At 43.5% G+C, this 27,880-nt stretch overlaps 1 protein-coding gene across 1 annotated transcript in view; it reads left to right on the top strand.

The window, feature by feature from the left end:
* Positions 1-27,880, top strand: part of LOC147014801 (uncharacterized) — a 41,653-nt gene that overhangs the window by 4,836 nt on the left and 8,937 nt on the right. Inside the window, exons 2-4 of the mRNA XM_085853083.1 lie at positions 13,188-13,357; positions 13,664-13,746; positions 21,018-21,144. Of these exons, the coding sequence (XP_085709209.1) occupies positions 13,188-13,357; positions 13,664-13,746; positions 21,018-21,062 (298 nt within the window). The 3' untranslated portion in view covers positions 21,063-21,144. The remainder of the gene's footprint in view (positions 1-13,187; positions 13,358-13,663; positions 13,747-21,017; positions 21,145-27,880) is intronic.

Genomic DNA, 27,880 nt, shown 5'->3' with positions numbered 1-27,880 from the left:
CGTTTATGCATTGTTTCACGAAGTGTTGGAATAAACAGAGTGCGAGACCTGTTGCAGCCATCCTTGAATGCCTGGCTACCTGTAAGCTCACTTTCATTAAAAACTGGTGTTCGTTCTGCTCGTATTGTGGAAAATGTCTTGAAAGCAGTAATTCAAACCTTTCATAGACTAAACATTGGGTGGACTGAGGTGGATAAAGTGGTAGACTCACATCTCTATTTCCCTGAACTTCAAATTGCCTCAAAAAAACAAGAGGGTGTGTTCTCCTCAAACTTAGAGGAAATTGGTGTGTTTCACGTCATGGGGAAAACGGCTATCTACAACATATGTCTGGAACCATGTATACCTGGTTTTACAAAACTGTTGAAAAATCGGTGGAATGAGACTTTACCTGCTGGAGCTTTTTAAACTCCAGTGTGGAACAAAATGTATAGTTCTCCAACTCTTGGGCGAACTGGAGACCTGAATTGGAGACGAGCACATCAAGCCCTGGTCACACAGACATTACTCCATAAGTTTAATTCTTCTGTTCTAATTTCTTGTCCTTTTTGTGATTTGATTGAAAATGTTGCCCACATTTTCATTGAATGTAAGGGATTGGTACCCCTCTTTCTCTTCCTTCAACAGCTTTTCTATAAATTTAATTTTGTTTTTTCCTTTCCAGTCTTTATATTATTTATGGAATCGGGGGGAATTATAAAAGTAAACCAGTCCTCTCATTTTTGTCTTTTCTGTTGGGCATTGCTAAACTGCCAATTTATAAAACCAGGAAAGCAAAATTGAAGGGGAAAAATGCAAATGTGCTTTTGTGCTTTAAAGGTATGGTTTCGGCACGAGTAAAAATGGAGCAGGCTTATCTTTTGAGCCTGGATATTGTGGGTGATCAGTGGTACACTGATGAGGTTTTGAGTTTCTTTTTGTGATGGAATCTGTTTGTAAAAGTGTAAAGTATTTACACTCACTCTTTGCATATATGTATTTTTAACCTCCGCCATCGAAGATCGGAGGTTACTGTTTTCACCCCTTTCTGTTTGTTTGTTTGTTTGTGAACAGTATTACGGAAAAAGTCCTCGACGGATTTCGACGAAACTTGGTGGGGGGATTAGGTATGGTCCAAGGATCATGCCATTAGATTTTGAAATCTAATGAAATCTAATGAAATTTGAAATCAAAAAAAATTGTTAGAGAAAAAAAAAATTTTCAACTTTTTTTTCAACAAAATTTCGATTTTTTTTTTTTTTGCATTTCCACATGTTATAAGTGATTTCCAACAAAAAAACTTGCCAAAATTATAATTGCGGCTGATTTTGGAACTTCAGGTGGATATACCCACGTAAAATCAATTTCTGTCTCAAGGAATCTAGTTATGACGAATGAATTGAGTATGTAAAAGTTAAAAGTTAAAGGGAAAGTTGCAAACAATAACTCTGAGCACTGTTGACATCAAATTGAATGAATAGGATATCAGGTTCACTTGAGTGACCTAGCAGTATTGGCGGTGGAGGTTTTGTACTCTACCGAGTGCTCCCCCTCTAGTTAACCTCTGCCATCGAAGATGGACGGAGGTTACTGTTTTCACCTCTGTCTGTTTGTTTGTTTGTTTGTTTGTGAACAGTATTACGGAAAAACTCCTCTGGATTTCGACGAAACTTGGTGGGGGGGGGGGGGTTAGGTATGGTCCAAGGATCATGCCATTAGATTTTGGACTTGGTGCAAAGTCCAATATGGCCGCTATGGTGGCCATTTTGAAAAAAATATTTGAATTTTTGTTTTTACATTTATACATGTTTTAAGTGATTTCCAACCCCCCCCCAAAAAAAAATTGTTAGAGAAAAAAAAAATTAGAAAATTTTGCAACTTTTTTTTCAAAAATTTTTTCGAATATATTGTTTTTGCCATTTCTACATGCGCGTCGATCTCGTTCAAAAATGTATTGGGCCCGATGTGTTTGTGGATCAGGCATTATGTGGTGGAGGTATGTGCTCTCCCAAGTGCCCTTCTAGTTCTGTGATGTTTTTGACATGAACAGACACCCTTGTTTGTATTGCTTTTGTTGATTTATTTTTGCTGTAAAATCGTTTGGATTTGTTTTCATGGAGTGTGCTTTTTCTGGTGTGTTTTGATACTTTTATAATAAAAGCATACAAAAGTCTCTCTCTCTCTCTCTCTCTCTCTCTCCCCCTCTCTCCCTCTCTCCCTCTCTCCCTCTCTCCCTCTCTCCCTCTCTCCCTCTCTCCCTCTCTCCCTCTCTCCCTCTCTCCCTCTCTCCCTCTCTCCCTCTCTCCCTCTCTCCCTCTCTCCCTCTCTCCCTCTCTCCCTCTCTCCCTCTCTCCATATTTATATATAGTTGTGGTCGGGTGAGAAGACCACCGGGGGGGGGGGGGGAAGCTATCTCGGGTTCCCACCAGACTCCCCGGAATTGTGGGCAGTCGCACACGGATAATTCTATGACGCGGTGGGTCGCTAACCGATCGTGAATGCCAATAACTCAACCACGTGACCTAGGGTCCTCCCGTCGACGGGTTATTGGGGTTACCTAATAAATCATGTGACCCAATGAACGGGGGACACACCCTCAGTACACCTTGTCCGAACCGGATCATTTTACCGGATCAGATGCAGCCAAGTGATACTGCCAAGGACATACCGGCTGAAAGTAATGGATCATTGGTAATAAAGTCCTGGCGAGGTTAGGATACGGACCATGCTGGATCAATGAAAGAAAGGATGAAAACGAACTAGGAACATTTCTACAAAGGATTTATTACAGGCAGGTGAGGAAAGATATGTGGCACACTGAATGCTGAACTATTGTTGTCTGCAGCAGGAATAGGAAGAAATGTGAGAGGTGCGGCAATATACAAGCAACTTACAAAAGCAGACACAGAGCAGAGTTATCCCGATCTAATTCTTGAAAATTCTGAAATTTAGGGAGGACAGGCGCCAGGGCACACACACCGCGCCACCAATACGTTTTGGGGGGATGCTCCACTGGGTGATACCTCTCTGACAGCTAGCGCATCTTCTCTTGCTTCGTGGCACTCGTGCAGCTAGCGTTGTCCAGAGAATGAGACGCCACCATCAGGTGTGAAGGGAGGGACTTGGGTGGAGGCAGCAGTGAGTGGTTGGAGAAAGGCGGAGTCAAAAGCCAATGGGTGGAGAGAGGCGACGAGGTGGTGAAGAAGGCGGTGTCAGCAGGTAAATTGGTAAAGAAGGGCGGAGCCAGCAGGCGAATGGGTAGGTTGTCAATCTCAGGCCAGGACGAGCAGACAAGAACGACAGGCAGGAACGATGGGCAGGAACGACACTAGCAGCTCCGCGACCCATCCTTTTATAGACCCCGTGGTGCGGGGCGGGGATGACGATTCGAAGCGATGTGTTGTCACCCGAATCTGGCACTCTGATTGGCCCCGGCCACTGCGCGGCCTGACCGTGATGACCGGAAGCGGCTCCACTCCACATCTGGCAAGATGGTTTCAATCTGCGGAATCATCTCGCTCAGGACCCCATGATGTAAATCACCTTTCACTGAATCCCGTGATATGAATCGCCTTGCACCGAGCTCCGGGATATGAATCGCCTTGCACCGAACTCCGTGATATGAAGCGTCCTGCACCGAACTCCGTGCCGTGCCCCGGCGACCCACGGTTGGCACTGGTCAATGTGCCTCCTCCGTGATGTGCCACACGACCCGAGCGATCCGGTTGCACAGCATGCCTCTGCCTGGTAGCAGCTGCATTGAGGCAGAAGTGCTGGAAGATCTCTGCTGTCTGCGGGAGACATTTGTGTCCGTCGTGGTGAGTGAAGACCAACGGTAAGATGTTATTGTAACTCCATGCGCAGACCCGACCAAAGATGTGTTTTATTCGTGCCCGTTATGTCTGATGATAAAGTATCACGGGCTGTGCACGAGTCCACCATTGTATACGTGATCAGTGCGCGGGTCCGCCCGCCATCGAGCATGCCCCGTACAGTGCACGCGTATGTTGTGAGCATTTGGTGTGTTGGTTATGCCTCTGATCGCCTAAACAGTGGGTGGGGGTCATTGTTGCGCTCACATGTTCCGTGCAGCGCTGGCGTTTATTGTTGGCTTCCACTGTTGCCCTTGGTCTTCTGTGAGGACGCATTCTTACGCGTAGGGCGTGGCTGTGGTTTTTACCGATGGGTGTCCAAGCGGAGTGCCTGCTGGCCTCGCGAGGACCCCTTGCTTGGATTTACCTTAGGAATAGAGAAAAACGCAGAGTCGAAATGAAGTTCAGAGGTTTAGTCAGCCAAACAATGAGATTTACACAACACACTGTCCCGTTTGACCCACTCGACAAGAAGGAAGGGACTATGTGAACGTACATTAATGAAATAACTGAATGGGGACCAGTGTATATTGGCTGCTATTGGTATTGGAGGGATGCGGTTTCCAGAACTGCAACTATATATATATATATATATATATATATATATATATATATATATATATATATATATATATATATATATATATATATATATATATATATATTTATATATATATATATATATATATATATATATATATATATATTTATTTCTTCTTCTTCTTTCGGCTGCTCCCGTTAGGGGTCGCCACAGCGGATCATCCATATGATCCGCATCGTGATTTGGCACATGTTTTACGCCGGATGCCCTTCCTGACGCAACCCTGGTCGCCTCTTATGACACAGGGATATGGTACACCTATTTTAACGAGGGTATACACCGGCCCAGTATACTGGTACTCATTTCGCCGACCTCGGAAGGATGACAGGCTGAGTCAACCCCCTGGTGTATTAATTCAGTGGCCCAACGGGGCTTGAACTCAGGACCTTTTGGATCCCAAGCTGCTGCCCTAACCACTGCGCCAATAACAGGATATATATATATATATATATATATATATATATATATATATATATATATATATATATATATATATATATATATATATATATATATATATATATATATATATATATATATATATATATATATATATATATATGTATATATATATATATATGTGTCGAAATTCGCTAATGCGTTTCAAAAGCGTGACAACCGGTCAGAAAAATCATATTCAAATAATTCCGCTCAATTCGTCACTTCTGGAATCATTTGATACCACATTTTTGGGTTTCTCTCATTATAAACGCTTCCAGTCACTGGCAAATGAAGAAAATATAGAATGTTTGCCAAAAAAGTGGGGTTAACGTGCGTCAGGTTTGACCGAAATATGAGGGGATAAAATGCCGTTTTTCACATAATACCAGAGATATCACAGCCATTACGGGCTTCTTCATCGGAAAACAATGACGTGTTGTTTGTGCAGTGCCACTAGGCACACGTCTATAGCGTCATCACTTCTGTTGTACCTTGTTCACATGACCCGCAGACCACTTTCACGTGCGTAAGGAATTGACAGACCTGCATCATCAGTTTCGTCGGGCGTTGTTTTGCACGATTGGCCATCAATAGAGGCGATTCATGCAGATCGGTATACTACAATTACGATGCAATACATATAATTGATATCTTTATTGCAATGCAGCTAAATAGTAAAGCTTATCATTTATGCTCCCCCGTGAAACTTTGACGGACACATATTACGCACGTGAACCAAGGAAACATCGCTCCGTACGAGCAATTCGTCGATCTTTCCGGCGAAACGTGTTGCAGAACAAAGGATTCTGAACATATTCTCTGGTGGAAAGGCGATTAATATTCCAATAGGCGTATGCGAGTACGGCTACTAGGGGTATGCAAATGCGTTCTACGCGGACGTCACAAAACTAATGCATCGGAATCAACGTTTTTCGGAACAAGATCTGTAAAATCGGACAAACGATGAATTTCGATGCTGCGCACTTTATTATGGACGTGTGCTACGATATGTAACTACGTAGTAGGAATAGAATATTCGACCCTGGGCAAAGGTATCCAAAAAAAGAGGCAAAATTATAACGTACCGAATTCCATGAAGGCAATGTAACGCATTAGCAAATTTTGACGTGTGTGTGTGTGTGTGTGTGTGTGTGTGTGTGTGTGTGTGTGTGTGTGTGTGTGTGTGTGTGTGTGTGTGTGTACGTACACAGAGTGTAGTGGAGCTTTTATATCTGACGATTTTATTATCCTTATAGGTTTTTTGTTTCTAAACCAAGTAAAATAAAATTTCTATACAACATAGGCACATCCTTCAAGTTTTAAAAATCAATTTCGATTCTTTATTTCTTAAAAATTACATCAGACAAACGGGCCACTTTCGAATTTGTGCATTCACGACAGCGGATCATCATATTATTCATTACCGCAATCAATGTCTCTTGATCAACAGAGCAGATAGTTGCAGTGATGTTTGTCTTCAATTCATTGATCGATGTTGGATCTTCCTTATAAACTTTGCCCTTCAGAAATCCCCATAGGAAGAAATCTGGTGGGGTTAAATCTGCCAAATCAAAGTGTGACTCATCTGTCATGATGACCTTGTTTGTGAAATTGGCATGCTCATTGCATTTAAAAAAAACATTAAAAAATGAAAACAAAAATGCTCATTGCATTTAAAGTGCTCCATCGTTAAATTTTTTTTACAGTATTATCTGCAAAACAATGAAAACTAGAGGGGGAGCACTCGGTAGAGTGCAAAACCTCCACCGCCAATACTGCTGGGTCACTTAAGTGAACCTGATATCCTATTCATTGTAGGTCAAAACGGATCAGACTCTACTGAACCACGATTGAAAAAACAAAACTAGATCGACGCGCATGTAGAAATGCCAAAAAAAAAAAAATCGAAATTTTTTTGAAAAAAAAGTTGCAAAATTTCTGGGGTTTTTTTTTCTCTAACAAATTTTTTTTGGGGGGGGGTTGGAAATCACTTAAAACATGTAGAAATGTAAAAAAAAATTCAAATATTTTTCAAATAAAATCGAAATTTTTTTGAAAAAAGGTTGCAAAATTTTCTAAGTTTTTTTTTATTTTTTTATTTTTATTTTTCTCTAACAAATTTTTTTTTTTTGTTTGGAAATCACTTAAAACGTTGAAATGCAAAAACAACTCGAGGGGGAGCACTCGGTAGAGTGCAAAACCTCCGCCGCCAATACTGCAAGGTCACTCAAGTGAACCTGATATCCTATTCATTCAATTTAACATCAACAGTGCTCAGAGTTATAGTTTGCAACTTTCCCTTTTACTTTTAACTTTTACATTCTCAATTCATTCGTCATAACTAGATTCCTTGAGACAGAAATTGATTTTACGTGGGTATATCCACCTGAAGTTCGAAAATCAGCCGCAATTATAATTTTGGCATGTTTTTTTTGTTGGAAATCACTTATAACATGTAGAAATGCAAAAAAAAAAATTCAAAATTTTGTTGAAAAAAAATTTGCAAAATTTTTTTTTCTCTAACAATTTTTTTTTTGGGGGGGGGGGGTTGGAAATCACTTAAAACATGTGGAAATGCAAAAAAAAAGAAATAGAAATTTTGTTGAAAAAAGTTGCAAAAAAATCTTTTCTCTAACATTTTTTTTTGGTGGGGGGTTTGGAAATCACTTAAAACATGTGGAAATGCAAAAAAAATTTTTCACTTTTTTCGGGGGGGGGGGTAACAATTTTTTTGGGGGGGTTGGAAAACACAAAACATCGAGAAATGCAAAAAAAACATTTTTCTCTAACAATTTTTTTTTGGGGGGGGTTGAAAATAACTTAAAACATGTAGAAATGCAAAAAAAAAATTTCTCTAACTTTTTTTGGGGGGGGTAACAATTTTTTGGGGGGTGAGGGGGGGTTGGAAATCACTTAAAACATGTAGGAATGCAAAAAAAAATTCTATTTTTTGGGGGGGGGTAACAATTTTTGGGGGGGGTTGGAAATCACTTAAAACATGTAGAAATGCAAAAAAAAAATGTTTTTTTGGGGGGGGGACCAAGTCCAAAATTTAATGGCATGATCCTTGGACCATACCTAACTCCCCCCACCAAGTTTTGTCAAAAACCGTCGAGGAGTTTTTCCGTAATACTGTTCACAAACAAACAAACAAACAAACAAACAAACAAACAGAAAGGGGTGAAAACAGTAACCTCCATCCATCTTCGAAGATGGCTGAGGTTAATAATTGGTTATACCAAGACTGCTTCCTGCTAAAAAGATTGCAAATGTGTCAGATATAAATGCTTTACCATGTGTGTGTGTGTGTATATATGTATATATATATATATATATATATATATATATATATATATATATATATATATATATATATATATATATATATATATATATATATATATATATATATATATATATATATATATATATATATATATATATATATATATATATATATATATATATATATAAGCAAAGAAATGAACGTTCTGGAGAGACAGACAGACAGACAGACAGACAGACAGACAGACAGACAGACAGACAGACAGACAGACAGACAGACAGACAGACAGACAGACAGACAGACAGACAGACAGACAGACAGACAGACAGGATATATATATATATATATATATATATATATATATATATATATATATATATATATATATTTTATATATTGTTACGGCTGTGGAAATTCGCAGACACCATATAGGTCCTTCGATCAGTTATGCCGATAAGTTCGTGTTCAGATAGATTTCCCCACCGTTGTCTAATGGGATTTATTCGTGTAACCGGGCTGTGAATCTTTGAGTTAGCCGTTTTTCTTTTACTATCGTTATTTTGGACCAACCGCCATTACTACCACCACAAAGCGCCACCAACCGCGATCACCACAACCACCGCCAACATCCCCACAGACAACGAACAGCCACCTTCACAACAACCGCCTTAACCACCACCGCCCAACCACACCACCCTCACGACCACCACAAACGCCAACCACACCACCCTCATGGCCACCACGAACGCCAGCCACACCACCAAGACCACCACAAAACGCCAGCCACACCACCATAACGCCAACCACACCACCACCGCATTTCCACCTCAGCACGGTTGCGAGAAGCCTGGCATTCATCGGGGGAGAACGGACGACGGCCTCACCCCTCCCCCCAACGACAAACACGTGCGGAAAAGACGAAAGCAATGAAGACATAAAGGAAAGGCCCCGATTCGGCAAGGAAAACGCTGTTTCTGGAAGCCTCGCACGTGTGCTGGAAGGGAGGGGGCGAGGGCCGTGGAAATAAAAGCGAGCGCTGAACGCAGCAAAGGAGAAGTGTCTCGCTGTGGTCGTCGAGGAGAAGCAAGTGGAGAGAGAGAGAGAGAGAGAGAGATAGAGATAGAGATAGAGATAGAGATAGATATCGAATGGAGGTCGTCGGGAAGCGAGTGGAAGTCAGTCGGAGGAGGTCTGGGCTCGTGTGAGAGTGTGGAGATGTGGGCAGCCGCGCTGGAGCCTGGAGTCTGGGGTCCCCGCAGTCGGTGAGGATCTGGAGAGGGTCCAAGAGGGACGCCCAAGCAAGTCACCACGAGGGTGGAGGTAACCTGCGGCGGCCTCTTGGTGTTCCTTCGGTCAACCAAGCTCCTTGGACATAAAGACCCTAAGGGGTCCAGTCTGACCTCCTTGTCTTTGAGGGGGTCTTTTCCTTGCTTTTATTTGTGTGGAAGTTGTGGCGCCGTGTCCCGTTAAGTTGAGAAACTGTTAAGTGACTGTACATGATTAATTATAGACGGTTGTAGCGCTTCGCCTTGCTCGTGTCTTGGTCTCGTACCGCATTCATCACAAATCAACTGCATGCGTGTTTCACCAATTCATTGCATGATTGTTTGTGTACGTATAAAATAATAAATGTGCTTATTTGAATGTGAACCTGTTCGTCGTGTCATTTTCCCCGTTGAAACGCCATATTGCATTTCGGAATGGTAGCGGGCTTTTTGATAGCCGATTAAAAGAATCGGGTCCAGCGAGGTCTCGCGATAATACCCCGCTCGGTTATCCCGGAACGGAACGAACCGCTTAAGCGGTTCGTGTCCGAGCAGACCTCGCTGATAAATAAGAACAGAGTTCAATTTGTTCGACCACTTTATTAGCGTGGAACGACAATAATCAAACAAGTATTGAACAGGTTGAAACACCCACAACATCCCTGGCTCCGGCTCAGGCTGCGCATGCGCACTGGCACAGGGGACCGTCGATATGTAGAATTACCGTAAAGTACAATGTTCTCTATCTCCCTCCGAGTCTTTATTATGTTAATAGATAAAGGCTGAGAAAATATTAAGTTTAATGAATGAACAAAAGTTTATATCGCCCATCGTGTGACTATTCCATGGAGTAGTCCTTGTGCCAGGCAGGCACGCTGGTCGCTCTGGTGGATCGGCGTTGACCTATTGCTGGTGCTGGTGGTGTCACATCGGGCCCCAGTGGGGATGGGGCTCTCGGGGTTTCAGGGGCCGATGGTGGCGTCTGAAGGATCGCGCGCCTCGGTGTTCCTCGTCCTGGTGCTGCTGGCGTGTCTGAAACGGGTGTCGTCTTGCGCCGGGGTGTGCATACTGACGTCAGTGCCGGCGTGGGCCCCGTTGGCATCGCAGATGTCACGGGTTCGCTGTTGAGGTCAGGCAGTTGTGGTGTTACAACGGGTGCAGGTACAGTGATGTGGGTTGCTAGATCATCATAGATAGACCGGGGTGGCAGCTGGTCATTGCGAACTGGGCTAAACTTGCGCAGGAATTTCCTGTTCCGAAGTGTGACTCTGCCCGAGCCGTCGATCTTGATCACGTATTGGTCGTGTTGGCGTGCCTCCACGATACTGCCTGTCTTGTCCCATTTTTTTGGGTGGAATCCTGTCTGGTTCTGTACGCGGACTAGGTCCCCTACAGCAAGTGGCGGAAGGCGTCTGGTGTGTTCTGCCCAGGTGTCGGCTGTGCGGATATGACGTTGCGGAGGGCCTCCTCCCTCGCTTTCAGGGTCTCATGCCAAGTGTCGTGCGGTCTGTACTTCCCCGGGATAATTGGGATGAAATCGCGTATCGGGCGGCCGAAGACACACATTGCCGGGGAGATCTTTGTGTCAGGGTCAGGCGTGTTACGATATTGTAGTATCGCTCTCTGCACTGCGTCAGTGTCAAGTTCTCCCTGTGGGCTGGTGTTGTCCGTGATAAGTCGTTTCATTGTCTTAACTCCAATCTCCGCGCGACAGTTGCTGTGAGGGAAGGCCACCGATGACAAGCGGTGGTGTACGCCCCATCTGTGCAGGAATGACCTGGTCTCGGTGGAGGTGAACTCCGGTCCCCCATCCGACGCGAGCTCTTCTGGTGTCCCGTACGTCACGAAGGCGCGACGTAAGTGGTTTATGAGTCCGGCGGCGCCACCCGTCGACTTTGAGATGATCGGCCAGTTCGAGTATCTGTCCACCGTCACAAGGTAGTGTGCACCCCTGTGTACAAAGAAGTCCGAGCACACTGCCTGAAAGGGGTAAACGACCGGAATAGGTGGAGTTGGTAGCGCTCCAGGCTGTGATGGTGCCATCCGGTGGCAGTGTCGCAGTTTTTCCGAGTGGCGCTGATGTCGGCCGACATGCCTGGCCAGAACATAGAGGATTCTGCGCGGGCGGTCATCATTGATACGCCCTGGTGGGCAGCGTGTAGGGCGCTCAGCACATCGCCGCGGAGTGAGGGTGGTATGACTACTCGGTCCTTGTATAGGATCACTCCATCTGTCGATGTAATGTTCTCGCGGTACTGGTGATAGTCGCGAATTGTCTCTGGCATCTCGATTTTTGAGTCGGGGATGCCGTTCATTGTCATTCCCTCCAATATGTGCATATCGCCATCGCTGCTGGTGGCTTCCCTGACGCGATCCCATGTTACTGATCACAATGATTCGAGGCCCGCGGCACACCATGCCAGGTTGTCCTCCTCGACGTCGTCGTCATACTCTGGCTCAGTTTGGCGTAGGAGGGACAGGACGTCGGTGTGCGTGCTTGGTTGGAGGTGGGTCGCTATGGTGGCATTGTCATCTGGAAGGTTCATGAGTGGAGGTCGCGTGATGCCAACCGGCCTGCGCGACATGGCATCTGCCGCCTTGTTCTTCATGCCCGGGATTTGTATGATGCGGAAGCGATAACGCAGGGTCTTCTCCTTGAGGTTCCTGAGGCGGGGGTTGGGTATGTCGTCAAGTGCTCTGTCCGAAAGTAGTTTCAGCAGTGGTTTGTGGTCTACCGCAACGATCAGGTTCTCGCAGCCCAGTACGAAGTAGCGTGCCTTGTCCAAGGCGTCCGCGACTGCGAGAGCCTCGCCCTCTATGGGCGCGTATCTGGATTCTGCCGCATGTGTAAATCTGCTGCCGACCAGGGTTATTTTCCATCCATCAGTGCAGCAGAATGGTCTAACTGGCACGCATCGGCAGTGCTTTTGAAGCAACCAGAATCCGATTCCCTCCTTCGACCAGTCCGTGGCGATGCATGTTGGCTTAGTTTTGTCAAATATGCAGACACCGTGTTCGATTTCTTGTACGATTATAAATAAGAACAGAGTTCAATTTGTTCGACCACTTTATTAGCGTGGAACGACAATAATCAAACAAGTATTGAACAGGTTGAAACACCCACAACATCCCTGGCTCCGGCTCAGGCTGCGCATGCGCACTGGCACAGGGGACCGTCGATATGTAGAAGTACCGTAAAGTACAATGTTCTCTAGCTGAGGTGCGGTCTCTCGGTAGGCTGCCCGCGCGAATAATTAGGTATATCGACAATTCGGCGATTGACCCTGTCGCGTGCGGGTAGAATATTGACTAGGCCGTGGTGTGCGCTTGGAGCACACCGTTGACTGGTTTTCGGCGTTGTTTCGGAAAGTCGCGACTGAATTGTTCGTCCGGTGGGCGTACGGCCGCGATTCGGCTAAAAAGCGGCTGTCCGAACGCCGGCGGGCGCAGATTCGTAACAATATATTGATATTGTGTGAAAATGGGAGTGAATGATGAAGGGAAAATTCACAGCCTGGCATCGTCAGCGTGCTGACTGGGAGTCCATTAACCAAGACCCCAATGTGAAGTGGATAATGTTCATACATTTGATAAACATTCGAATATCTGTGGAGAACTTGTCCATCTTTTCATTTGACATTTCACGAGATTCACTTTATTGATGTAATGACGTCAGTATAAATGATAGGTACCATAATTGATGCACAGCACTCCTAAGTGGTACTTTTTCCTGTGCTGTGCAGTCTTTGGTGTGTTCCTGAGGCAGGGAGATCTGCTGGTGCTGCATCATGGAGCACCTCGTATCTTTGGGAGCCGTGTATTAAATACCGTGCACTCACTGGTCGATGTTGTCGAGATTCTTGGGTCTATTTGGAAGAACAATATACACAACCTACGGGTGGAGTTGTATCTGGTATTTTGAGTCTTCCTAGTCTATAACCGCCACGTGTTGTCAGCTTGGAGCTGACATCCTCCAACTGGAAATGAATCGGTTTTGTAAAGTTTGTTTGAAAAGGAATCCGAGGAAGACAATGTTTTGAGTTGTCGAAATTGTGAACCGCAGCATGTTTGTGTGTACTTTGATTGTACGTGTTATGTCTCTTCCCTTTGATGCCCATGCCATTTTCCAAGGCTGAACCTCTCTCTCTCTTCATCTGTTCTTTCCACTCCCCCCCTCCCCCTCCTCCCCAACCCCCCCAACTCCCCGCAATCCGCACAGGCCGTCCTCTCAACCCCCTCCCCAGAACACAACTGTTCTGCCGCTCCGCTGTCGGACTCACAGAGACCTCCTCGCACCACAAGGTACGCGTGCTCCACGGGGTCTGGAGTATATGTCCTGAGCTGTGCTCCCACAATAAGGGCTTGTGTGTGTGTGTGTGTGTGTGTGTGTGTGTGTGTGTGTGTGTGTGTGTGTGTGTGTGTGTGTGTGTGTGTGTGTGTGTGTGTGTGTGTGTGTGTGTGTGTGTGTGTGTGTGTGTGTGTGTGTGTGTGTGTGTGTGTGTGCGCGCGCGAACAAGTGGGTTCGATGAGTGGTCGCCAAAGGACCATGTGAGTGTTTAATTTCAGGATCCTTCATATTTCATCGATGGTTTGCGATTACATTGTTCTGTACACTCTTTACAGGGCACACATGGGTCTCATGCTGTCACTTCCATGGACTGAATGTCATGCCTGGTGTGGAAGATCGTCGGGGTGTGAATGAAATTGGATGTGAATTTGAATGGCTGTGTGTGTGTGTGTGTGTGTGTGTGTGTGTGTGTGTGTGTGTGTGTGTGTGTGTGTGTGTGTGTGTGTGTGCTGAATCGTCATTATATATTTATTTATTAATTTATATATATATATATATATATATATTTATATGTTTATTTATTTTTAAATATATATTTATTTTATACTTAATTATTTATTTATATATATATATATATTTATAAACATATATACATATGTATAAATATATATATATATATATATATATATATATATATATATATATATATATATGTGTGTGTGTGTTTATGTATATACCCTCGTATAAGTGGTCTCGTTATTATTTTTATCTTGTTTATTTAATCTCCAAGTCACAGTGCAATTATGAGTCCCTAATCAGTGGGTGGTGCTCGTACATTCGTGCAAGTGATGGTCACGATAGAACAAGGGAAAGGGGGATTATACAAACCACGTTGTGTAGCCGACCGTCACTGGACAGAGATAAAATCAGCGGGAAATGCTCGTACGTTGGAACCTGTACTTTGTGAAGCCGCGTCCACGCACGAATCTCATTGCTAACACGTCCAGGCCCATGAAGGTGGACCATTTTCCAACACGTGGCCACGTGGCTCAGGCGGTAAGCGAAGGAAGTGCAACGGGAGCGGAGCATGAAAAACGTCGCTGGGGATGGGAACCGGGCATGTCGAGCCCCAGGAATGCGCCGAGCGGGTTCGGAGCTCCGTTTCCTCTCTGACGAGAGTTCTCAGGCAGTGGAATGTCTCTGGCACGGCTGCCAGGGCGGCACACACGTGTTGGCGACGCGCAGGGGATTTTTGGCGCGAAAATGGCCGTCGCATTTGAAACGTCCGTTTTGCGATTGTTCTCCGCAGCTCTTGTTGAAAAACGCGGCGACCTCTCGTCTTGTTCGTCTCATGTACACAATGAAGTGCATTGTGAGCTCTACAACCTTGTGTTCACGTTTTCGGGCCACTTCGGCACAACAAACCTTCCCATATAATGTTTCCCAAGCAACATGAATGTATTCCTTCATGATGTACACCTGCCTTTCAAACACCTATTACTTACCTCTGAATTCAGGTGCGAGGTTGGATTCCGGCGGAATCAAATCTAACCCCCTCCCCCCACACACAAAAGACTGCCGTTTGGTAGGGGGCACTGCATTAAATATGGGGAAACGAATGGTGTTCCAAAAGCAATTCGATTAGTTGGCAGTTGAAGATCCCTTGGTCTGCATGGCAAGCTTATATTATAGGTGCCTGTCCTCCAGGTGAGGCCTTCACCAAAGGCACTCGTGATTAAACTGCCTGATTATAGATCCCACCTGAGCCTGGTGTTGGCTTCATGGTCAACGTGGTTGGCTGGCTTCAGATCTTAGGGTCTTGAGTTTGAGCTCCTGTCTGTCCATTAAATGACACCAGGTGGGTTGACTCAGCCTGTCATCCTTCCAAGGTCGGCAAAATGAGCATCAGCCACTGGAAACAGGGGTCACTGCATCAGTGGCTCAGCTGTGCTCTCAGCAGTAATGCAACCAACAGCCACAGGTTGCAGACGAAATAATTAATATAACCCACCCTAGTCTATAACCGGTGCTGTTGGACCCACAATGGTGGTTCATGAATTTTTTATGGTGAGTCCTGCGATGTTGGCACATCGGATTGACATGTACTGAGGCATACCGAAGGTCTTTCCCTGCCGTTTGGCCACCAAAGCTTGCAATGGCCGTAAGAGAAAACGTGGTCGTCGATTCGATTCCCCGTATCATTTGTGCTTCCGAAGACGGGATAGGGCACTGGAGAAATCGTTTCCAGGGCGCGATAAAACCACAAGGGTTCGGGTTTCAGATGGAAACCCAGAAGCCAGGGGGTTGGAGGCGTGACCATGTCATGAGGTCCACGGTCAGTTTTCACTTTGGTTGCAAATGTGTGACCGCGGTACACCGTCAAACACACGACAGGCATCCCAGGGTAAAATGGAGTGGTGATCACACACACACTGACACAGGATGCAAGCAACACTGTCTTGATATACCTGTACAGCCCATGAGGATATAACAGGTAGCGAGAGCGGCAGCAGTTCACGGCCCGCATCAAAATGGATGATATCCAATGTCTGAAACAGACGGAAGCTCGAGATGGTCTGACATTTTCCATTTATGATTATTTCTCTGTTTGGATTTGAATTCCAAAACTATCATGTCCCCCCCACCCACGAAACCCACTCCTGCCTCTCCCTCTCCTCTAGGACTGCAGCTTCCCTTTTCAGATAAGATTAACGTGCTTTCTTTAGTTCATTATCATCTTATTCGGATATTTTGACTCCATGTCTAGACTTTAAGGATTGACTGAAAATTGTTACGTCATATCATGATGTGATGTCATCCGAGTCGATAGAAACGAGCTGGTCCCTCTGAACTGCCTTCGTGCCCACCCATGTACTCCTATGTACTTGTACGTTCGAAATCCTCCGACCCAACAATCACCGAGATATTTCCCCAGAGCTCCGGGTCCACGTCCGACGGTGCAGTGACTGCGTCCGCAGGGCCGGCCAGTTCTGAGATCACTTTCAAACAAATTCCGACGTTCTCATTGGGACTACGCATGTCATGAATCAGTGAGAAACACATTTACAGCCTGGCTGGAAGCATTGTGCAAAGCCTCTCGGGACATCGGTCTTCAGGTCTGTTGGCAATTTGAAGAGTTACAAAAGTTACAGCAATTAATAACGATGAATGGTTAACGGTACCTATGGGTACTCGATGGATTGCGTTGTTATTTCAGCTTTTGTGAGATCACGGTCTATTTTTCAATCTTCCCTGGTGTGACCTGTCAAAAAGGGTCACCGTATCGGGCCTCGAGCTCATATAGTTCATTGGATGAACCTCCCAACATGGGTAATCTGTAGGGATATTGTAATAATCATGATTACCCTTCGTATGATGATGGCCGTTTAACACGTGACGTGTGAACACCTGGAAGACAGGATTTATTTAAAATGTAGGAACTGCTGCCCGTGCAGTAACCACACTGAGATATCCATCAGTGTAACTCAGTGGTGTCGGAGGGAGGGGAGGGGTGGGGGGGGGGAATCCTTACCAACAGTTTTGGCAGAGATTTGTAATTTGTTCAGGGTGCCCATGATGGTTGGCCTCTTCATATGGGATCTTTAATATTCACCGACGAACAATATCAAGAGACAGGTGATGTCCTTCAGGTGAGTGGCATGCACATTGAAACACCAGAATGACAATTTGTAGCTGGGTCGAGAAATACTTCCAAGCTATCCTGCCATCCCTGTAGAATATGGTATGGATGGACGGAACACATACCCACGGCACTCCCTCGCCATGATGGCATTCCTTTTGGAATTGAGTTAAAAAATGTTCTCATTGCTACAGTGTATATAACATGAGCATAAATCCATGAACAACTAGAAGGGCGCTCGGTCGGGCGCACACCTCCGCCACGTAATGCCTCTTCCTCGAGAACATATCGGGCCCGATAAATTTTTAAAATATCGTGTTATACAGCAGTATATCGTTTTTGGCCCGATTTCAATGGTGAAGAATCACTTTAACAATTAAATAATTCTCATATCCAGATCCGAATTCGGATTTTCACCAAAATCGAATCAATTCATCGTAGTCACACACCCAACCTGTCCACCAAGAGTCATCCAAATCCGTCTGAAACTTTTTTAGATATTGTATTGTATATCATTTTTCGCCCGATCTCTCAATGGTGAAGAATCACTTTAAAATTAAATAATTCTCATATCCAGATCCAAAATCGGATCAATTCATTGTGGTCACACACCAAACCTGTCCACCAAGTTTCATCTGAATCCGTCCACAACTTTTTTAGATATTGTATTGTATATCATTTTGTCCCCATCTCTCAATGGTGAAGAATCACTTTAAAAATTAAATAATTCTCATATCCAGATCCGAATTCGGATCTTCACCAAAATGGAATCAATTCATCGTGCTCACACACCCAACCTGTCTACCAAGTTTCATCCGAATCCGTCCACAACTTTTTTTAGATACCGTGTTATATCATTTTGTCCCTATCTCTCAATGGTGAAGAATCACGTTAAAAATTAAATAATTCTCATATCCAGATCCGAATTCGGATCTTCACCAAAATCGAATCAATTAATCGTGGTCACACACCCAACATGTCCACCAAGTTTCATCTGAATCCGTCCATAACTTTTTGAGATATCGTATTGTATATCATTTTGGCCCTATCTCTCAATGGTGAAGAATCACTTTAAAAATTAAATAATTCTCATATCCAGTTCCAAAATCGGATCAATTCATCGTGGTCACACACCCAACCTGTCCACCAAGTTTCATCTGAATCCGTCCATAACTTTTTGAGATATCGTATTGTATATCATTTTGGCCCTATCTCTCAATGGTGAAGAATCACTTTAAAAATTAAATAATTCTCATATCCAGATCCAAAATCGGATCAATTCATCGTGGTCACACACCAAACCTGTCCACCAAGTTTCATCCGAATCTGTCCACAACTTTTTGAGATATGTTGTATATCATTTTGTCCCCATCTCTCAATGGTGAAGAATCACTTTAAAAATTAAATAATTCTCATATCCAGATCCGAATTCGGATCTTCACCAAAATCGAATCAATTCATCGTGGTCACACACCCAACCTGTCCACCAAGAGTCATCCGAATCCGTCTGAAACTTTTTTAGATATTGTATTGTATATCATTTTTCGCCCGATCTCTCAATGGTGAAGAATCACTTTAAAATTAAATAATTCTCATATCCAGATCCAAAATCGGATCAATTCATTGTGGTCACACACCAAACCTGTCCACCAAGTTTCATCTGAATCCGTCCACAACTTTTTTAGATATCGTGTTGTATATCATTTTTGTCCCCATCTCTCAATGGTGAAGAATCACTTTTAAAATTAAATAATTCTCATATCCAGATCCGAATTCGGATCTTCACCAAAATGGAATCAATTCATCGTGGTCACACACCCAACCTGTCTACCAAGTTTCATCCGAATCCGTCCACAACTTTTTTAGATACCGTGTTGTATAATTTTGTCCCTATCTCTCAATGGTGAAGAATCGCGTTAAAAAATTAAATAATTCTCATATCCAGATCCGAATTCGGATCTTCACCAAAATCGAATCAATTCGTCGTGGTCACACACCCAACCTGTCCACCAAGTTTCTTTCGAATCTCTCCATAACTTTTTGAGATATCCTGCTCACAGACAGACAAACAAATAGACAAACAAACAGGGGTGAAAACAAAACCTCGACCATGAAAGTGTCATGGACCAAACAAAATTACAGCTGGTTCACTCACATGAAACTTATCGACAACCTCATTTCGCAGAACGTGCTGAACCAGTTCACAAGTTAACGAGTTAGAATTGATCCTCCTATTAAAAGGTTGCAGAGTCTTCTTCACGATTTGGAGCAACTTATTGCAGAGCAAAGCAAGCAACCTATCCCAGGGTGTTTGAAAAAGGTAACAGTGCACTAAGCGAAATACTTATGTTTCATGTGTTTGTTAATGTTAAAATTAATTTAAAATTTAACTTTTAAATTAATCTTAATTAAAATATTAATCTTAAAATTTCATCTGTTTGGGAAGTTTTCACTGCACTGTTTCTTTTGAAACAGCCTGTATAATGAGACAAACCCTACGACTGGTTTCCTCTCCTACCTACCACCCCGACCCCACCACCACCACCACCACCGACTGCATCTCACAACAACAACAAAAAATGTTAAAGCTTTCATTAATGGCAAATTATTTCACACAATCCTTTTTCATCAGTTCAACAGATTATATTGACGCAGGCACAGACTCCTTCCTCCTGAAAAGTTATGATCAGAGTCCACAACTGGACTCTGGATTCACCTTCCTCTGGGACAGTGTCGTTCATGGTGTGGAACATGTGGAAGGTCAAATGGTCTTGAATGTGGTCTCAAGGTTTGCCAAAAACCTCTCTTCCCACTCTCAGGACTGCGACATGGACGATGTGTTTTGCATGAACATTATCATGGAGGATGGTGTTTAGCAGAAACATTTATCGCTTATTGTGCATCGTTAATTCACAAGTGGTCAAGTAATATGGCGTAATGGCATTCTACATCCATCATTGTTCTTGTGTAACTGCTGAGTCCCGAATAGAAGTAAGAAATTGTCCTTTTTGTCAATGGAAAGACATTTTGCGCAATCACTCGATGAGGTCAACACAGTCACGTCAAATGTACTGAGAACATCTCAGCTACTTCATGACAGCCAAGAGGCTGGCATGAAGAAGCCGGCTGACTAAATGTGCACCGTCAATGTGGAAAAACTCGGTCAAATAATGTGCAACGAAATTAAGTTTTGAGCATTGCCTCGTGTGTTTGATATGCAGTGCCGTAACTGCTGGGACGACCTCCGTAAATGATGATTTCATGCGAGGTAAAGGTTTAAAGATCCCCAGAAGAGTATGCGAGTGGCCGCTATTCTTATTGATTGCCGTCCAACTGCTGCAAGGCCTTGGGCACCCTTGGGTGACCTCCACTCTTGTGTAGCCCCCAGCGAAATGGATCCTGGACTATTCATATCCACGTAACAACAGAACGGAGCAAAGTGTTTGCAGCCAGATGGACCGCTACGATAGGGTTTTCACAATTAAGGTACACTCAAAGGTAGGTTAGATTAAAATTAAATGACCCGTGAATTATCATGAACCTCTACTTCTCAGAGTTATGTCATCATCGAACACCAATTATTGATGCCACACAGTCCCTGCTTCCTGCTACACATGAACCTTTCCTTTGATATTTCTGTTGCAGATTTCCTGTCTTCGTGCAAAGTTGAGCTTGCTCGACTCCAAATGAACCCTTAAACGTGTCTGACTACATTGAATGTCTGAAGCGGCGTCGCCATATCTGCTTCCTGTCCTCTGACCTTCCAAGGAAGGTTCCTGAGACATTTTTTCCCAGTTGCCTCCCTCCCGTTTTCTTTCCTGCTTCGAATATCCCATGTCCCTATACTTGGCAGTCCTCTGTCAAGCCAATGTGTGACCGTGTTTGACGTCACAGATAAATATAAAAGGCAACGTCATGCAGAATATAAGTTCGAGGCCTCCACTCTGGGTGGCACGCGCTTCTGTTTGACACATTTATGGGCTTGCTTTCCGACAGCACTTTGCACGTCGCTGGAGCTGCACCTGGAATGCAAGTCCAGCATAGAGTAATTACTGTTGGTAAAACTTTCTTCAATTTCCCATTATCAGTGGATTAAAGCGCTGCAGGTTGTCCCGTCCATGATTTAACAAGCTATAGATAAATGACTTGTCGTAGAAATCTTATGACAGCAAAGGTGTCCAACAGTCATGGTGCCAAGTATTCAGCAGATATATATTGCCACACCTTCTGTTGCTGACTTGTCCTGTTTCTGTTTTCACTCAAGGCCAGTCGACTTGTTGGATTTCCCCTCAAGATCTTTCAGATTCTTTCTTTTTTTAAACCACGATATACTGTTGAAATTGATATTTCATGAGAATAATTACCTCCACCACCACGGGTTGACGGAGGTTATGTTTTCACCTCCACCACCGGTTTGTCTGTCTGTCTGTCTGTGAGCACAATATCTCAAAAAGTTATGGACTGATTTGGACGAAACTTGGTGGACTGGCTGGGTAATGTGACGAGGACAAATTGGTTCTATTTTGGTGAAGATCTGGATATAGATCCAGATCTGAGAGTTATTAAAAAAAAAAATCTTCAAAGTGATTTTTCACAATTGAGATTTGGGGCCGAAAATGATACATCGCACAATATCTCAAAACATTGTGGACGGGTTATGACAAAACTTGGTGGATGAGTTGGGTAGATTTTGGTTCAGGTCCGAATCCAGATCCGGCCTATCGGTGGGATACAAAAAGTAAGCTCTTCAGCTTGATGGAGGTATGCGCTCCACTGAATGTCCTTCTCGTTTATCATGCAGTTTCTGCCGAATAATTATGGCTTTATATACAAGGAAGCGAACGGCATTTATGCTTACACAAAAGAGCTATGTGGATACCGTTATGTTTTATATGCTGAAAAGTTGTTAGATGCATTTCTAAAAGAATGGGCCATTGTGTACCGCTAACCAAGCCATCCATACTGGATATCCCTGTCGCAATCTACGGAGACACCGCATTTGCAGAGTACACCAATACCGCAATCGTTCTGCTCAACATCGGCTTGCTGTTCTACGTAACATGATGATATGCAAACGCTCCATCAAAACATGTTGGCTCTTCCCTTGCCCGTTTAGAGCTTGTGTTTAAGGAACCTCTTAAGGTTGAATCATCGAGTGTTGTGGGCCACGGTGTAAATATAAAAGGGAATTGAGAGCAGGTTTGCCATTATCCATTTGAGTGAGGTTGCCAGCTGGAATAGTGAGTGGATCAGAGTGTAAATGGAACTTAGTGAGGCTGTGCAGACGTCACCTTTATACTTTGGCCCCAATCCATCCTTTTTTTTTACTCGGTAAGCCGGAATATCCAACAGGCTTGATTGAAGCACAAGAATGAAATCCAGGTGCTGAAAACCGGTCTCCATCCTAAAATTTTCCGCTACCAACACTCATTTTTTCCTTCGAAGTCATTTCCTCTTTTTATCCGAGTGAATTTTCCACCAGAGATGCTTTATTATTTTCAATATTTCTAATACAGTTCATCTTGTACAAAACTGCCTGCTGAAGGTCTCTGACAAAGTATACTCTGACTTCTGTTTTCCAGGAGCTCTCCCGGAATAATCGAGGGCTTTGATTTGTTATTTTCCTTATATAATCAGTTTATTGTGCATGACACTGCACTGGAGAAACTACATTTCCATAGCTTCCGCGAACAACAGGCCCTTCACGGACCTGAAACTTTTCGGAATATTGGAGAGCCAACAAATCTGTTCTCACGTGAATTAGTCGGGGATGGAACACACAGCGCTTCCACCAAACCGACTCAATCCAAGCAGCATTCGGCGATTCCTTCGCAGATTGGCTTTGCTCTGTTTAAGCTGATAGCTCACAAGAGTGCTTGTGCCTGTGAATTAAAATCCTCCAATGCCCTTGAGTCTCCATTCGAGAAGTTTAAGGAACTGCTCTCTGGAACCAAAAGTCGTGGTGTCTGACATCGAGCCAAAGCGGTGCACATTCTGGGGTACACTGCAGCTACTCAACCATATGAACTCGTACGATCACTCCATGGATGACGCTCCAGATCCGAGGTATATAAAAATGAGAAATAAAAGCAACGATGAATGGCCAAAAACATGGCTTTCTATCCAGGCTTGACCACACAATTGGACAGGAAGCAGTGCTGTCATCCATCCATCCGTGGGGACCATACTCTGTGCAGAGCGTTGATGCTGCCTAAGCAGTCTCCTTGGCTATTGGGCACAATCCTGGATGGGTCGCCACTCCGACACAGGATACCAGCAAGCTGGCACTCATTTTGCCGACCTCTGAAGGATGACAGGCAGAGTCAACCCCACCTGGTATTAATTCAACAGCCAAGTGGGATTTGAACTCATGATCCCAGGATCCCAAGCAGTGCTGTCCAGGTTCTTCATTTAGCAACCTGACTGACGGAGGTACATGTGAATGTTTTGCTAAATCATCGAGATGAGAATTGATTGACACCAGAGGTGTCCTGATGCTCGGGACTGACAAGGCTTGGGCCTTGTCTTAATCTCCTTCCTTCGGACGATATTTACTTGTATATACAATCACTCCTGTTGATTAGTGTCACAAATATCGTTCAGCTCGTCACTGTCAAGAAGACAGCATATATACGTGTGCCCCCAAGCCATGAAAAGTTTTACATGGTCGGTAAGAGGGTCAGTTGTCAGGTGCTACAGAACAACCATCAGCCAGAGTTTGTTTTTAATCTTGATATCAAGGTTCACATAGAACACATTATTGCTGCACCGATTATATAATCACCCATTCTCTGGTACTAAAACCTGACAATAACATAGGGAGCTACCACCATTGTGATTTAACAGCAGCTTGGAAACATAAAACAAACTAGAATGGCACTCGGTAGAGCACATACCTCCACCGGGCTGAACATTTTATGTTTTGTATCTCACTGATAGCCTGGATCTGGATCTGAATCTTCATCAAAACTGAATCAATTCATCCTTGTCACGCAATCAACACGTTCTGCAAGTTTCATCCGAATCAGTCTATAACTTCTTGATATATCATGCGATACTGTATATCACTTTTAGTCCTATCTCTCAATGGTAAAGAAGCAATTAAACTTAAAAAAAATTTGTAGTATCTGGATCTTCACCAAAATCGAATCATTTTGTCCTTGTCACACACCCAACCTCTCCACCAAGTTTTGTCTGAATCCGTGAATAACTTTTTAAGATATCCTTCCTCACAGGTAACCAAACAGACAGACAGACTATAAAGGGTGGGGCGGGGGGGTGAAAACAAACCTCCATCTTCCTTCGGTGATGGAGGTAATAAGGTAACTTGAAGGAGGTAAAAGTAATCAGTTTATCCTTCATCGATCTCGCTTACTTTTAAACTCATTCCCAAGTAGACACCCCAAAGACTCGACTTAAAAGTATGCACCCTTTGATATCTTTATAGTGGGACAGACACAAAAAGAATGCATTCAGCTCGTTTGGCCAGTTTCCAGCCATGTTTCAAGCCCCTGGAGCTTCCGTGGCGTAGACGGAGGAAATTCCAGAAACCCCGCTCTGGAGCCGCATTTAGGCCTGTTTTCTTGCATCTCGTGCAAACAAACAGATGTGATCTACTGCATTTCTAATCTCCTGCATCTCCTAAGGAAGAGAGTTTTTTTCCCCCCTTTCCAAAGTCTTCCATCACGCGACGCGGTCCAAGTAAGGCTACAGAAATACACAATCAGAATGGTGCTTCTCCGGAGTCGTGATCTGAGGGAGGCAGTTGGTTGAGTCCAAGGTAAACAGAAGCCGATATTAGCTTTTGTCTCTTGTTTCAGCCAATGTTATGGCATAAACAATCAAAACGTAAATCCTGCACACAGTGTCCCAGAAGTGCAAGTTCCTAATGGTCTCAGGTCACGGTCACAATGGGGATCTCCTACGGAAAGTAGGTTTTGCACCATGACGGGGAAACCTAATGATCTGCTCACTCAGTATGGTGTTATTACACAAGGTAGGGAGTGATAGCCTGACATAATTACGAAAATGCCACTTCCCAGGTCAATCCATGCCTTCGCTGATGATTCATCTGCTGTACTAGCAAACCGTATTATTCTCTCGCTGGTACTGTTGCCCACACATTGAATAATTGCCCTCCAAAATTGCCGGACGGATGTCTGGTTCTCTCTCAATGACGTATTTTTCCAAGCTGTATCTATTTTATAAATGTCGGACACACTACTTTAAGCTGCAGCCCAAAAGGAGGTAAAAATACATCAATGGTGGCCTATGGAATTTGTAATTACGATTGTAAAGAATACCGTCATCATTTCATGGTCCACCCTGTCTGTACATCATATTGCACCAGACAGCGTAGTTTATAAATGGTCCTCTGTGAGTCCTTTCGGATTACAAATGTATTACTTGTACATCCCCAAAAGAATTTTCTGGTGCTGTTGAGTCCAATAAATAATCAAGTGTAACGACTTCTATGTTCCCCTTTCAGGGGATGGCTGACGCTCCTGCTACAGCAATGTTTCTTTCTCTCAGATGACCACCTGGTTGGGAGGTGAAGTGGACTCGAAGCAGGAACACCCTTTATGTGAGGGAGCGATGCAACCTTGACAGTACTTTCGTGACGTGGATTACACACAGACGATACACAAGGTCCGCAAGGCGGTCACAAAGCATCTTGAAATATCATGCAATTGTCCTCGCGTGGCAATTTTGGGATTTCTTTTTCGACAACAGAATTCCTTCCTGTGGAATGGTCTTTGTTATAAATCCTTTCTTTTTCCATTATTTTGTTTTGGGGACAATCCTTTACTATTTTAGTGGTAAACTACTGCTCAAAACCTATGTGATGCACACACATCAGACTTCCCCTGAGTGACCTTGAGAGCAGGATTCTGATGAAGCATCATTGCACATCGATGTCTCATTTTTATTATGCTGCCATTTTAGGCTATATCTGTGAGCTTTCTGGACACTGCAAAGCCTTGGCAAGTATTCTTTGTCTCCAAGGAAAGGGACACAAGGAAAGGAAGTCCATTGTTTCATGGCTGGTAAAAACAAAACGGGCGTCCAGCTCGTATGCGAAACACTCAACGTCTCGTCGAGTTCCATCCAGGCTTTCCTCAACGCGCACCGCGATCTCTCCCGAAATATGGAGCACCTTGATAAGAGTGAGATCCGTTTGTTGCCTGTCAATAGGTTAGGCAACCATTTCAACATGGTACCACATAGAACCCAGAAAGTCCAGCTTCACCCCAAGCAGTACAATATAATCATGAGTTCTCCTCGGCAACGCTTACAAAAAAAACTGTCATGACATCCTATGATATTCTCATCAGATTTACGTTGAGAAATGATAGACCCCTTGAGAAACGATGGAAGATTGTTTTGTTGTTGCTTGTAAGGTAAGCAGAACTTTAATTTGCAGATGCAGCCACTAACAGCTCGAATAGAGCGCTCGGCGTACTCGCGGTGAACTTGGCTGTTGTTTATGGCCCGTATATCCCACTGTAAGTTTGCTCCCTCTGTTCACTCGGTGGGTCAGCATGCTTCATTGTTTATTTACAATGGACATTATTGTGCTAAATTGCTTTGGGGGGTGGCCCTCTTTGTCCCTTTCCCACAGCGATTGGTGATGTTGCCCATAATTGAGGTACATGGTTGTGCCAACATTTTCAGACCAGGCTGAGTTCATTGGTCTCTGTGAGACTGCTGGAACAGGCTCAGACTCGATTATCTATCGCACAATGTTCGATTATAGAATTACAAAGAAGTTGCACGATCCCGTGAACACAGGATGAGGTGGGGGTTATGAGCGACATCCTCTGTTTGTGAGTGTTCTCTTTCCACAAGGGACTTCAATAAATGGAGAATAACAATAAACATGCTCATGTACCAAAGAACGAAAAAAATTTACCCTCATGCTCTGTGTAAGACTTTCTTACAATGAATGTTCTACTGATCTTTGACCTGGTGTTGTTTTTGATGCATTTCTCAATGTGGTAGCTGGTATATATATAAATAAATAAATTACAAAACATATATATATATATATATATATATATATATATATATATATATATATATATATATATATATATATATATATATACATTATATTTCACATATATATATATATATATATATATATATATATATATATATATATATATATATATATATATATATATATATATTCAACCAAAGAAGCACACTGATATCATGTACATTATGTTTTTTAATTTAAAACTTCAACATCAGTTGCTTATAAAAATGTAATGTAATGTCATGAATATTACAAATTCATTTTCGAAATAAATGTTTCAGTTCTGCTTGCTGGAAATCCTTACAATAATTATTCATAGACCTGTGTTTGTGGGTTTGTTTGTGGATTTGTTTGTGTGTTTGTTTGTCGTGCTAGTCCTCCGACAGTTCTGGGACAATTACATCCAGACATGCTATAGAGGATCAGTATAACCCCAATTAAAGAATAGGGGGGGGTGTTTTTATCT

This window comes from Eptatretus burgeri, chromosome 13 (assembly GCF_056783735.1).
Source record: "Eptatretus burgeri isolate ZD-2024b chromosome 13, Ebu_testis_v1, whole genome shotgun sequence".
NCBI lineage: Eukaryota > Metazoa > Chordata > Myxini > Myxiniformes > Myxinidae > Eptatretus > Eptatretus burgeri.
Note: the sequence above shows the minus strand (reverse complement) of the source record. Positions and strands in the feature narration are given on the sequence as shown.